This window comes from Stegodyphus dumicola, chromosome 6, assembly GCF_044657685.1.
Source record: "Stegodyphus dumicola isolate Sdum_Otavi_A_Nest chromosome 6, ASM4465768v1".
Taxonomy (NCBI): Eukaryota; Metazoa; Arthropoda; class Arachnida; order Araneae; family Eresidae; genus Stegodyphus; species Stegodyphus dumicola.
This window is the reverse complement of record NC_140773.1, coordinates 39,753,183-39,767,648: the sequence shown is the minus strand read 5'-3', so window position 1 is coordinate 39,767,648 and position 14,466 is coordinate 39,753,183. Positions and strand designations below refer to the sequence as shown.

Sequence of the window (14,466 nt, the reverse complement as noted above, 5' to 3'; positions counted from 1 at the left end):
TTGATTTTATTTTTATTAAAAAAAACATTATTAAATTTAATGCCTAACCATTTTTTATCCGTCTTCCCCTAACCCCATTATTTACATGTTAAGATAGCCTCGCTTAGCGCTGTTTCGCATTACGCTCTACTTCGATGGAACGTATCCCCCGCGTTAAGCGGCGTCTTACTGTATTTAAATTATCTAGCTGTGGTTGGGCCTGGTGAGGCAGACAATGTTTACATCTGAATAATTTTTTTTTTTTTTAGTAAATAGACAGCACTGTATGTTTTAAATGCATTTATTGTTTTACTTAAGTGCCCTGATTTGCATTTTTATCAATGATTTATATTTGAATCCACTTCTTTTAAAAAAGAGAGAGTTTAAAAATTATAATTGCAGTTAGGCATAACGAGGAGGACAATGTTACATTTAACCAAGTTGAAGTGAAGTGAATTCACTCATTGAGTTGCATTTGACTTTTTTCCTTGAGAGTGGTTTCAGCGTAATCTGCCCGCTGGGCGAATTTTTGAAAAGTCGCTACTCCAGACTTGAATTTTGTGTGAGTTATTTACACTTCTCGCGAGCACAGAACATTCTATATTCAACTTAAAGCACAGAACTTTGTATTTGTAAAGATAAGAATGACACAAAGGAACTTCATGAACAAAATTTGAGGAATACGGTATATGTTAGGAGCAGGAAATTTATCTCACGTAGAGTGATTATGTATAATGTTCCTTATCTTATAAAATTATAAAGAAATTGTGGCAAAGTTTAAATTTTATTGTACCTATTCCGGTGATTATGTCCGTTTTCTATTTTGTATGAATAAAGAAAAAAGAAAATTGTGCTAGTCACAGAGTTTTCGGCATTAATGCAAAATGTCAGTTGGAAAGTAACAGATTGACAACTGGATAGAAATCTTACCCACTCAGGCCTTTTTCTTCAGGCCAATACCTATTTAAAAAGGTCTAAAATATTCGGACACACTAAAAAATACTAAAAAAATAGGGTTAGCTGCATACGATGTTCATACATGAATGATATCACTTAACGAAAGAAAAACTTTGCTGTATTATATATCGAGTTTCAAATTAGGAAACTCAATGATTTCAAAGCGAGCAGTGGCAACACACTGTACGGAATAAAATATTCTTATCTCCAACGCGCTATACTTTATATCGGAAATTTTAATTATATGCTGTTTTTAAATATTTTTAGCCCAAATGCTCTCGAAAGGCGTATGTATGTGTAAATGAAAAAATGCCCCCTTTTGGAGTAGTATAAAATCTGAAAGCTTTCAGATCTTTTTATTATTTTTTAAATTTTTGTTTTATCCCTATGAAATTATTAAATAGTATAATCATTGTTCAGTTTCAGCATGCCAGCTGCAAAGTACAGAGAAATTATTGGGCTTGACTTAACCCAATAACTGTGCAGGAACTATATCTTATTGAAAATAAATCTGCCTGTTTGAAAAGGGTTGGAGAGCGGTAATGATGAATGGTAGTAGATCTGCTCTTGAGTGTGCCAATGAAAATATTTGATTTGCGGCAGATTTGATTTCAGATACAATTGTTACGGTTTCTGTTTCTAGCGAGAATGGTGTAATTAATTATTTATTGAACTAGAGGAGTTATGGAGCAATCATAAATATATTTCTCTTAATTTGAACGAAATATGTTTCGAATATAATTAAGAAATAAGATTCTCCATCGCGCTATACTTTCTCTGCAGTATTCCTCCTTAAATTAAATGCATCCTTGCTTACAATCTTCATTTTGCTCCTTAAAATTTTAACATATCTTTCGATTCTTTCTCCATCACGTAAAGAGTCGAAAGATATGTTAAAGTTTTAAGGAACAAAATGAAGAATTTAAGGAAGGATACATTTAAAATAAGGAGGAATATTGCAGAGAAAGATGAGCTTGATAACTTTATAGTTAAATTGGAAAATATATAAGTTGATAGAACCAATAGGGTCTAGCAAATGCAAATAGGAAAAGGCCAATGGTCATGTTAAGGCACATTACATAATCTTTGTACTGTTAAATTAGCTTACCTATGTTTCTAATGTCATTCAGCACCACTTTTATTTTGTTACACCTCTCATGTTTCTTTCCTTATATGCATTTATTGTTCTTGACTGCTCTTGTAATGTATTACGCTATTTTCACTGACTAATTATAAATATGTTGGCATTTCTTTGAAACCTGCTTACACTGCTGATTCGCACATTACCATCAACGCGCCTTCTGTGCTTTTGCCTTTTTCTGGACCTGTTGCAGCATTTGTTAATTAGAGCAAAGTTTCATTCGTGTTTACATACATCGCTTGATGAACTATGACGTTGAACTCTTCTAACTTACCTCGATCCCTTCTTCCATGTTATATGGACTTCACCAACCACTAAGTGAATTATGAACTCAAACATGTTCGAAAATCTTGAATTGTTTTTGTACTGGGATAGCGAAAATCATCGCGGGTACCTAAGAGAACGTCAGCATCGCGCCTGAACCGAAGAATCTTAAGAGGAAAGATAAGAATGTTATTCTGTAGTGGACAATTGAAACGACGGATTCGCGCATTTAGAAAACTGTATCCGATTAAAGATGTTGATGAATATGTTCTTATAGAAAGAAATATCCTATATAAAAACGAACATGTTGCATATAAGAAAATTATAAAGATAGTAAATCAAAGTAAAATAAGATTCTTTGTTGAGAGTGCAAAATATTAGGGAGGATTTCTTCGTGCGGCTAGTGGTAAAACACGTGTCTCGAAAATGATTATGAGAGAAAAATGTAATACTGATGTGAATAATTTTGAGGCTATTAAGGGTCATTTTAATAGGAATTTTGACTGTGGCTTTGTTGAAGATGGTTTTTGGGGTGCGGATAGGTTGCAGGATGATGGATACGTTTTGGATAATTTGCCGTTTAGTTTGGAGCAAATTGGCAATGTGGTTAAGAAACTGCGTAATCGTAGTGCCCAAGGACCAGATCGCCACTATGGTAAAATTCTTATTTTGGAAATACTCTAATTTCTTTGTGTTATTGTGTAATAAATGTATTGATTTATGCTATTTCCCTTAAGTGTGGAAAGTTTCTAGAGTTTTGCTTATTCCAGAGTTTAGTGGGGCGACCAGACTTATATGTTTGTTTAAATTTCGCACAAAAGTTTTGGATAAGTTATAAAACCAGTACGGATTTACACCATGCCGCTCCACTGAAAATGCTGTTTATGGCCTTGTCAATATTATTCGCTCATAAAAAAATCTGAATTCCATATGGCTATGGCTTCGGCGTCTCGGGAGCCTTTGACTCTATAGATGGACATCTTTGGATTTAATAAGAATATTTGCATTGAAAGAAGGGTTTACAAAGGATGTGCACAGGCTTTCTGAAGTGTCTCCGCTGTCTTGGAGCATTGTAATGTATAGATTGTTAAAAAACAGTGTCTAAGCTCTGTGAGAGTGTTATGTTATACTGATGATATTTTATATGTAATTCGCGAAAATTCTTTGGAGGAAGTAAAGAAACTATTTTCCAAGATGCCCATGACCTTGGAATATCCACTCCATTGGCGTTCTATAACGCTACTAAACTTTGCGCGGTGCACCCTCTGGTTCCCTGCAATCGGAAGAAACCAAACATATGGAGTTAGCCATCTTTGAGACTGAAAGTTGCTTGATTTTAAATTATATTTTACAAACACAATACCCGTTAGCTGTGGCAAACTAATTTTCATTTTTAATTCATTAAAGTATCAGAGGTCGCTCTTTGGCTGAATTTAGAGCTGCGACAAAAACTTTTACCACCTGAGGCAAATCTCAGAGCTGGGGCCCTAAATGCATACGTATCTTCTTTCAAATTAATATTTAATTTGCTGTTTTTCATTTCTTCCTCTTTTCATCTGTTGTAATAGCCTCATTTACCCCAACTTTGGCACATCTGTAATTGGGAATTAGAAAATGTAAGCAATAATTCACTATATTAGGTATTTAAGATGTTTTATATTATGCATTTAAGATGTTAAGTATTTAAGATTTAAGATTTACAATATTAAGATGTTCGTATTCTCTGAATCAAAAGTAGTTCTGCATATCTACTCGGGCCCGCAAAATGGCTACTATTTAGAATTGTCAATTTCTTTTAAAGTAGTTGTCTAATAATGTTAGATATTATCTTACAGTGGATGCAGTAAAAATCCAATAATTCAGTATCCAATGATCATCCCGACATATCTAGTGATCCGCCACATCGAATAATCCGACATGCGTATCTTCGACATACATGCAGCCCGAGAACGTTACGAGACGATCTTTTTGCACATTATTCAGAAACATTCAGCTGCTATTTCACTCCGAACCATTTCTGCTTGTCAGTTTCCTTTTACGGTGTAACAGATGTTACACCGTAAATAATTTTGAAAAGCATGGGTTTCATAAAAACTTTCCCTCTGGAGATTCCTTAGACCCCCAAATTCCAAAGAACTTCCGTAACTTCTTACTAACAACCATTTTTCTTGGATAACTGTACGGCCATATTTCTGGCTTCTGAGTGTACGATTGGTATATTCTACAATATATCAACCGCAAATATAATAACTTCGTTTCATTCTGAGTATAAATACAGGTGTTTTTTAAGAAAATTTTATTAAATTATCACTGCAGTGTCAAAGAATCGCAAGTTCAGTTCATATAAGTAACAATGTTTGATATGTTTACTTCTTGGAAGCATGCGGAAATCATAAGTTTGCTTCAAGTTTAACGAAAATTGTTGCCGAATGTAACAAACTAAGATTCTTTTGGAGAAGAAGGCAACATATGGAAAGAAATATGCCTCCTAAATGTATGAAGTTAGTAAACATATTCTAATTCTGTTTGGAAAGCTTTCAAGCAAAATGAATGGATCCTCATGCAAAAATAGTGCAACTATGTAAATTATGCAAGTAGTTTATTTTCTATGATATTTTCTGTCATAAATAAAAATGTAGGCTTAATACATCTATAATTTTGTTAAAAATATTTTGTTAAGTTTGTAAATATCTTGTAATTTTGTTTAAAATATTTTGTATCTGTGATGCCGAGAACAGTGTGAGTCAATAGACATCCTTCTGTTATTATTTATTATTCATCTATTTACTTAATATTTTTTTATTTCTTGTATTTTAAGAGTTTTTATGTTGCTTCATCTTCTGTGTTTTCTGCTTTAGATTTTCTTGTATTCCTAGTTATTTTTGGAGAGTGGTGAGACTAATGGGAATAAAATTTACTAGTTGAAAATAGTATTGAGACATGCTTGTAGTTACCAAAATATCTGGCTTCGTCGGATGCAAATTTTATCGGAAAGAAAAGTATAATTTTAAGACAAGACAATTCCGCTTTTTGATAATATATCTTTATTTTTACTATCTTATCGCCGTATTCGTGTACATTCTGAGCCATTATGTGTTAAGTAGCAGATAAGACAACAAAAAAGAAATATAGCAAATACGTATTTCATGACATCTTTGAGGTGTAAAGTGAAATTAGAAGAGAAGAATGAGATAAATTTTAATCTAAATTTACTTTGTATGCTTCAATGTATTGTCATGTCTTATTTAAGCAGCTGACATTTTATAACTCCTACTATTTTTTTAATTTTATTTTATAGTAGTAGGAATGAGTATGTTTTAATTTTTCATATTAAAATGTTAATTTTTAAAAAGTGAATGGCCTATATTTTAGTTTTCATGAAGATTTATAAACAGAAATCTTTGATTTAATATTACTGTGTCCGCTGTAGTAAAAACACATTTATATCAGCACATTTAAAATGAATAATACTTATTCTAAATTTTAAAATAAGAATGAGTTACGCTTGCAGGTGTTAGAAAAAGTTCAGCATTACATTGGTACTGAGTTTAGGAAAGTATCTGTGTATATTTCGAGAGAACCTGATGCACATCTTTTCTGAGCCAAAAAATATTCAGTACAATATCTGTCTCTCTCTCTTAGTAGTTTTTTTTTTAAAGACCAAAGGGCCAATTTGCCCTGAAGGACTATTAATAATTTTGTTTTGGCATTTTGCGTCGAAAACTTTAAAAGGTTGCATCACTTTTCAAATCGTTGCCACCATATATTAACGCTCTGTCTTAAAGAAATTAAATAATGAAGAATCTGCATAAATATATGTATGTTTCTCGCATTGTGATAAAAACAACGGTACCTAGAGCCATCAAAATTTCAATAACGTAATCTTCCATAGAATATGGGCGTGTGAAAGCCCTAATTTGAATTCTAAAATTTGTTTTATTATCGATTTCATATTTTGTAACACTTCAACGAATTTTTGATTAAAAAACTAAACGATTTCAAAGCGAGCAATGGCAATCCTGTACAAAAAAAAAAAACATCTTTACCTCCAGCGCGCGAGACTCTGTATCGGAAATTCTAAAGATAAACTCATTTTAAAATTAATTTGTGATATTGCTGTTGAACTGAATTTAATAGTTTGAGTACTTAGAACGTGATATTTAATAAATAAAGGTAACACACAAAACGTTAAAAAACGCTCCTTTGGAAGTAATTTAAAATCCGAAACCTTTAAGATTTTTTTTTTTTTTTTTTTTTTGTATTTAATTTGTTTTTGGTGCGAGTATTTTTTACGTGTGTATGTGTGCGAGTAAAAGGGGTGTTATCACCGGAGGGCTCGAACTCAATGTCCAACCTCCATTGAAACTGATTGATTTTTATGAAATATTGTACGGTCTGAATAATTGTCGATTATAAAGAGTTACTTGAGAATTAAACGGCGTCTAAGGACATCGTTGCGCGCATAAAATTTAACAGGTGGTGATAAGCTAATGACATGAGGTTACCACTAAAAGTTCCTTCAGTACAAATCAAAACACATTTTTACATAAGCAAGTGAAACAATTTTAGGCAACATTTTACAAAATGCTTTAACACGGGAGCAATAAGAAATGTTACAAAATTTGTACAGTGCAGGAAATAAAATACAGAAATATAATGAATTATTTACAAATTGTTACTTAAGATGGCCACTGGTCGCTTCACATGTTACGAGAATTCATAATTATGGATAGGATTGATGTTATTCTTTGAGTTCCTAAATATTGATGTTATTCTTTGAGATTCTAATGGAAACTGTGCGCCTAAGTGATGGAAGTAGGCACGAAATTGTGCTATTCCCAATTTTTCATGGATTATTATATCATTCCTGACAAACCACAGAGAGCAAGCGGTTTGTATGAGGCTGCAGTTTTGCAGTCTCAAGTTGCTTTCGGTTGGTTTTGCAAGCGTATACCCAAACAGGGCAGGCTAACTGAGCATGGCATGCAATATGGTTTTGTATATGTGTAACATATCTAGAGATAAAACGCGGTTTCGGGCAATTAAGGGGAAAAGTTTAGCTTGACGGAAATTCCGGGTAATGGATTGTACGTTTGGTGACCATGTTAGATTTTTTTCGAGGATTACCCCGAGATAGGTGACACGCCTAGCGCAGGGCAAGAAGGAATTATGCAGTTTTATATTTCCATCAATCCTCCTTTTCCTTGTGAAGAGAACAGCTGGAGATTTGTCGACATTGATTTCCATTTTCCATCTAACTAGCCTAATCTGAAGTGCTTGGATGTGGTTTTGTAATGCTTGTAATATCGAACAAGTGAGGATTGCAGTGTCATCAACGTAAAGTGCTAATATAGTATCAGCTTTCTGTGAAGTGTCGTTCACTTACAAATTGAAAAGTATAGGCACTAGGCGTGATACCTGGGATACACCCGCTAGGATAGCACGATAGAACGGTGGGAGAAGTATGTGTTTGAGATGCGAACGACGAAGTATCTACCTGTTAAGTAAGATTTATTGATATTCGTGACGTCCCTTCGAAAACCCAGGGTGAGAAATTTGCGAATGAGGCAGTCCAGTCAGATACTATCCAAATCTTTGGCTATGTCCAGGAAGAGTCTCACTGTAAACGTTTTCTGTTGAAGGTCTTCAACAATGTGCTGAACTATTTGATAGAACTGATGTATAGTGGAAAGGCAGCGGCGTAAACCCAATTGATGCTGAACTATCAGATTTTTTTCTTAAGTTTATGAAAGTTAGTTAAGTTAAGTTTTTATGAGTTTATTCTCGATAGAATTGCAGCTTCAAGGATCTTGCTTACTGCATATAGCAGGCTTATGAACGATAGTAGGTGAAGCAGGAGGCTTGTTCGGTTTCAGGATCGGTATAATTAGTGCTGTTTTCCATGGTGACGGGAAAATGCTCATATTTCAAGAGTAATGATTTTAATAAGGAAGAAAACTGTCTCAAGGAGCCGATATAGTGGTTAGTAACCCTAACTACTGTAGCGATGGGCATGGTTTCGAATCCCAAAGGAGGCATGTTTGTAACTGTCCGTCCCTTCATATTGAGGCAATGACTACCTTTTAGGTGTTTCTACAATGAAATGGGCACCCCTTCCGGCCATTGTAGTGACGCAAGGCTAATGCCTATTAAACTAAGGGTCCTGCCATTTAAAAAAAGAACTTCTTAATAATCTTGTTTGTAACTTCTCTTAATCCTGAGTTTTTCTTCTTCTTAATTTTCTTGATGTAGCCAGAGACTTCCGATGGGAATACTGGAATAATGTTGTTCGCATGTGGGTTTCTCACGAACTGATGTATAGTGTCTGATACTTTGTTTTATGTCTGGTCATCTTGGATGCGAAACTGAGACTCCAGATGCGAAGCTAAAAGTTCTGTCTTCTCAGTTTCGGTGACCTGGATCCTCGTTGCGCCTTTGAGGGGCAGAATAGCTTTTCGTGAGATGCGCCACAGCACGCCACATGGAACTATCAACCTCAGTGGGAGAACTTATATTAACTGTTCAGCGATGTTCTTCCTGTGAGTTAGAAAGAGACCTAATTGCACAATGAAGTGTATTGAAGTTTGTACTCCCCCCCCCAGGTAGCATTGCACGTTGCCATTTCCGTCTTGCGACATTCCTTTGCTGGATACATGATATGAGCTCCGGAGATCTTATAGTATTTTACTTTGGAGCCTTAGTGGAAGAATTTTCATATGCTGTGATGATGATGATGTTAGTGAACTTCCTAATCAAGCTATCAATACCATCCCCCTGAATGTATCGTTGGAAATGTGTACTGAATGTTGTTAGAGAGCACAAGTTTGCCAGTTTGTAATAAAGGCTGTGTTGTCTGGTGCAATAATAACAATTGATACCCAGGTAGATTCGGACTTGGTTGTGATCTAAGGACAATTCATCTAGTAGGGAAATATCGAGCAGGTAAGTGGTATTCTGTAGTCGGAAGAAATTAATAATTCAACTGAAGCCAGCGTTATATAGTGTACGAGTTTCATAAGTTCAAATACGGGAGCAAATTACATGTGACTCCATCTATTGAACAGAATCGTTTTTTTTTTTAAATGAGAGGATCCAATTATTACCATCATGGTAACTATGAAAAGTTGATATAAATTATTTGAGGATTTGAATACTATAATTTGATAAATCTGATCATTTAATCCAATTTTCTATTTCTAATTAATAAAACTTTAGAAAATTTTATCTAACAATCTACAATTTGTTCTTCTTTTCCCTTTCTTATTATTCAATTAGTAAAATACAATTACAGAATATTTTGGTTCATCAGAAGAAAGATCCATTTCCTGTTTCCTTTAAATGCCTTTTTTTCAGCTTCAACTTACTTATACTTAATTCCTCCTAACTTAAGTTATAGTTTGATATTTAATATTTATAATTAGAAAAAAAAATGTTTGTGTTTTTTTCAGTAATGGTTGCCTATGACAACGACATCTGGAATTTGAAGGCCAAAATTCAATGCATGAAATACTATGCACCAAATTTGACACACCAGTACATTTCGTATCTGAAGAGATAATAATGCTCCCTAGTTCTAATGAAAATTATTAGAAAGTTTATATGTTAAATGGTTTGTCATTTTGTAAGATTTATGTTTGTTGCTTTGAACTGAGCTTTGCCGTCATGATATTTGTAATAAGGGGACGTTTTAATTCGTTCAGAAAGTTTAGATTTTAGTTCAGGTACTGAATTAATAAATTCAAGTATTGACTAAAATATACACATTAAAATATTGAATTTATAAAATTGGAATAAAATAAACAAATTTTTATCAGAAACCACTCATTTAATTTTCGTTCACTTATTTGTGAAGTAAAATATATTAAGCTTAACACATAATTCATACGTTAATCTTTATATGTTTCTTTTAGCAGGAAGAAGGAACTGAAAAGAAAAAATATCCAAGAGCTGTATTTTTTATCATCGGAAATGAATTTTGTGAAAGGTTTTGCTACTATGGCTTGCGGAGTAAGTATTTTAGTAATGTGTTCATTTTAGTAACCGTGTGATAAAATAGTTTCAAACTAGGTTAATTATTAATTATTTTCCTTTTTTAAAAATAAATGCGAAATTATTTATAGAAAGAGCGAAGCTATATTTTCTCTTGCTCATCAAGTTTTTATAGAAATAGATGATGTAATAAATAATGAAATAGAAATTAGTATACTTTATGTTTAACCCATCGCAATAAAAAAACGTTGTTTCTGATGGTAATTTGAACCGAAGATTTGTTTATCTACATACAAGCGGGTTAGTGCGAAGCCACGAAACCGTTTATTAATGTTTCCTAATTTTGTAATTTATTAATGTTTCCTCTTTAAATAACATGAAACCTGGCCCACTCTCACAAAACCTATCCATTTTTATTCATATATCGAAAACAGGTTTCGGGGGTCTGAGATTCAGCACAAAATATAGAAAACAACTGTTTGCCTCTCCAAAGTCGAGATTTTTTTCAATGATGTTCCTTGGTACAGTTGTAGAATATGGCATACAAGTATAGAAACAGTCAAAAGAATAAAAAGAACGGCGCAAACTTTGATATTTTTCTTTCCTTTAAAAATAAAAAGGGAATGCTGATCCAAAGAGAGATAAAAGCATTTTTTAGACTCTCAAGATATGTCACAGAATATTTTAGGCAAGTTTTCAAGGAGTCTTTCTATTAAGCTACCTATGGAACACAAAAGAAAGCATGGCTAGCCCAGTAAATCGAAATTTCTGTGCTGGGATACAATTTTTTCACAACTGCCAAATGAAAGAAACAAATTTTTAGTCGTATATTTAGGGCTGTACAGCGCCACGTGGATGAAATTAAAGAGAATACAAGAAACGCATCCGATAAAAAATATTCACAGCTCACTGGAATGGATTCGTACGCAGACTAAATTCTAGTTAGTCCTGGAGAAAGTAAACTTCTGCAACATGGCATCTCATCTGATGATTATTTAATTCAGTAAATAATGAAAACAAATAGGAATTTAAAAATTTTAAAGTATCACAGCAAACAAAATCAATATTACTTTTAGAATTAATGCCTAAGCATTAGTTATGATTTTAAGTACTTAACGTCCTAGCTTTCTAGCCGCTTTCTACTTAAATTTTAATATAGTGCTGTTCTATTTTAGGTTTTGCCAACGGTATGGTGAGTCGAAAAGGCGTGGATGTTTTGAAGCAGAAACTTATATCCATGCATCTTCATACAAAACTCTAATTTTTAGTTAACTAATATTTATAACTTAGTTAAATATAATGTGTTTAATTTACCAGACTATTATTTTAAGAATTATGACTTCAAATTCAGTTCAATTTTCGCCTTCCCAGGCCTTTTAATAATCTCAGATAAACTTCGTCTAACTCAATTATCTCGTTAGCTTTTATTTGCTTGGCTAAACTGAATTAATTTATGATACTGGAAAAAAAAAAAGAAATCAAGGCAAAACTAAAAGACTTTATTGCTATCTAGAGCTCACAGACAAGAATTAATTACAGCTTAAATCTCCCTCACTGCTTACAAGGACTAGTTATCTGTCAGTTTAATGCATTCGGATCAAAGTACAGCTGCAAATGGAAAGAATACCAGAGTTTTACATTCGACTGAACAAGTATAGTCTCCCAACACTAACTATACAGCGTTATCCCAATTTTAATGAATGACATCTCAAAAAGGATGGCTTGAGGGTTTTCCATCCCTTTTCCACTATAACCAGATTATTCGAGTAGACGTTCGTCTCGCAGTCTTTTAAAAAGAAAGTAATGGCATTCCGCATACACTATACATATACAAACATCTATGATTTCTCCAGAATTACAGCCTTAGTATATCGATTCGGGAGCCAACGTCGTTAACCACTATACCGATCAGGGCAGCTACCAACTACGAAACAGACTGAAAAACGTATTCTCACCAGATTTACAATTAATTAATTAAATTTATTTACTGGTACTACGGGGATCTAATTCTAATCCCGCACAACATGTAGGTAAATGATACAAATAATGAAAGTAACAAGAATCTAATCACGCACTATAGGCTGCGAGTATTAACTGAATATATTCAGACATTTATGAGCTCTCAAATGCTGATTAAACTTGCATGGCTTTTTGAGGAGAGTGGATTTGATAGAAACGAAGAGCAAATCATAACATAGTTAAAACGAATTACATATTTACTATAAAATCTTACATAGTTAACACATTTAATTACCTGAAGTATAAAAAGTAACTTTTGGATAGTGGGAATACATTTAAACATGCAATATAATTTACTTGTGATGAAGAGTAAAACGAAGAAAGCAAAAATCAAGAAAATGTGTTGTTGAATGTATAATAAATCTCGGAATGCAAACAGTTACATTGCTTCTGCGTATAATTTGGTATTATATTCATACTGCATAACTAGTCTTGAAATTTTATTACAAAGTTTTAATATTTCTTTATAAATTTCAGCCATCCTTACTATTTATCTCACACAACGTCTTCTCTATTCTGGAAATCATGCCACCGTACTTTTTCATCTTTTCGCCATGCTCGCGTACTTCAGTCCCGTACTTGGTGCTATCATAGCAGATTCATGGCTAGGAAAATTCAGGTAAATATTTGTAAATTATTTTTTGTAGTGTATTTTAATTTAGATACGTTCAGTAATTTGGATTTCGTAATCTGCTTAATGTTTAGTCTTATCGCATTTCTTTAATGTGCCAAATATTTTACTTCATATTATTTTCACTTTGGTACGCATTGATTATTTTTTATTGTAAATACAGGGTATTCTGTTTAGATTTATTCTACAAAAATATCTGGCATTCTGAAATCATCATAATTTTTTTTATTATCTATGATTTTCTAGGTACCAAAAAATTCACAAAAAGTTTCTTTTCTCTTCCTTTCCTTTTGATTATGTTAAATGTATAAATTTATATGCCTAATACTCTGTATTTGGGGATGTTTTCACTATGGTCTAAATGTCATTATTGCCATAGATATAAGTTTCTAAGCATCATAGGCACTTTCACATTTGCAAAAGTTCGGGGGATTATCCTCTAAACTGTAGTCATTTCAGGAGAATAACCTTACTTGGTATATACCGAAATCTCCAGCGAAGTTCAAATTTCATTTTCAAGCTGATATTTGCAACGAAAATATGTTCTAATGTCATAACGCAACGTTATGCATTTCAACTAAGAAAATGTTTTCAAAGTTAGTCGATTATCTGCAGAGATCTGAAAAACAGATTTTTGACGAAATTTGATATAGACATGTACCATTGAAGAAACATAAAAATGCTCAACAGCGCATGCTCGGGCTGTAAAGCTCAACGATGCAGGAAGGTCTAAATTAAAACATATGTTGCAATATGTGATACAGGCAACATGACTTCATAATAGAAATGAGGTAGGTCTCTGTGGCAGTCACTGCCACTCCTGCAGCAACGCTGCTTCTAGAACTCGAGGATTCTAGGAGAGGCAAAGCTAGTTGCATTTACTCTCTCAAGTGATAACAGTTTTACAAGCAGAAGTACAAGAACCCCTAAAGAACCTTCGTCTGGTTAGGAGAATCTCAATTTCAAGATATCCAGTTACCCTCTTCACGGATAGTCTCAGCAGCCTTCATAGCGTTAATAGCCTAAAATTTACAAAAAGAAGCATTATAAGCTTAAAATAAATAATAAAAAATTCCCATCGTGTAGATATAATTTGGGTAAATGCGCTTTAATGAGCATCAGCGGACAGACACGGAAGTGAAAAGTGTAATACACTTCGATACGGTAGAATGAAAAATTCCACTCAGAAGAGACAACAAAGCATCAAGCTTTCATAGAATCTTTTAGATTTTGGCAAGACCACTGGGATAATGAATTAACAGGAAGAATCACATTCGCGTTCTTTTCGAAGGTTCCAGCAGCAAGGCTCTTCACTGATCACTTCCTGAACCAAGTCCTCATAGACCACTAAAATGTTCCCTCAGTACTTAAAAATATTCCACAAAAAGCCGTACGATGCTCGAACCAGCGGGGAGCTAGCCGGCGCCTTTCACTATATAACATCTTGTCCGCGCCTTTCTAAAGAAGGAAAATTCCTACTTCCGGT

At 33.5% G+C, this 14,466-nt stretch overlaps 1 protein-coding gene across 10 annotated transcripts in view; it reads left to right on the top strand.

The window, feature by feature from the left end:
- LOC118179676 (solute carrier family 15 member 2) overlaps positions 1 to 14,466 on the top strand; it is a 196,524-nt gene that overhangs the window by 125,818 nt on the left and 56,240 nt on the right. For 6 of the 10 annotated variants that reach the window (XM_085818246.1, XM_085818241.1, XM_085818243.1 and 3 more), the window contains 2 exons: positions 10,252 to 10,348; positions 12,827 to 12,968. In XM_085818246.1, coding sequence (XP_085674372.1) covers positions 10,252 to 10,348; positions 12,827 to 12,968 — 239 coding nt within the window. The remainder of the gene's footprint in view (positions 1 to 10,251; positions 10,349 to 12,826; positions 12,969 to 14,466) is intronic. The other 4 variants (XM_085818242.1, XM_085818244.1, XM_035348851.2 and 1 more) reach the window with 1 other exon arrangement.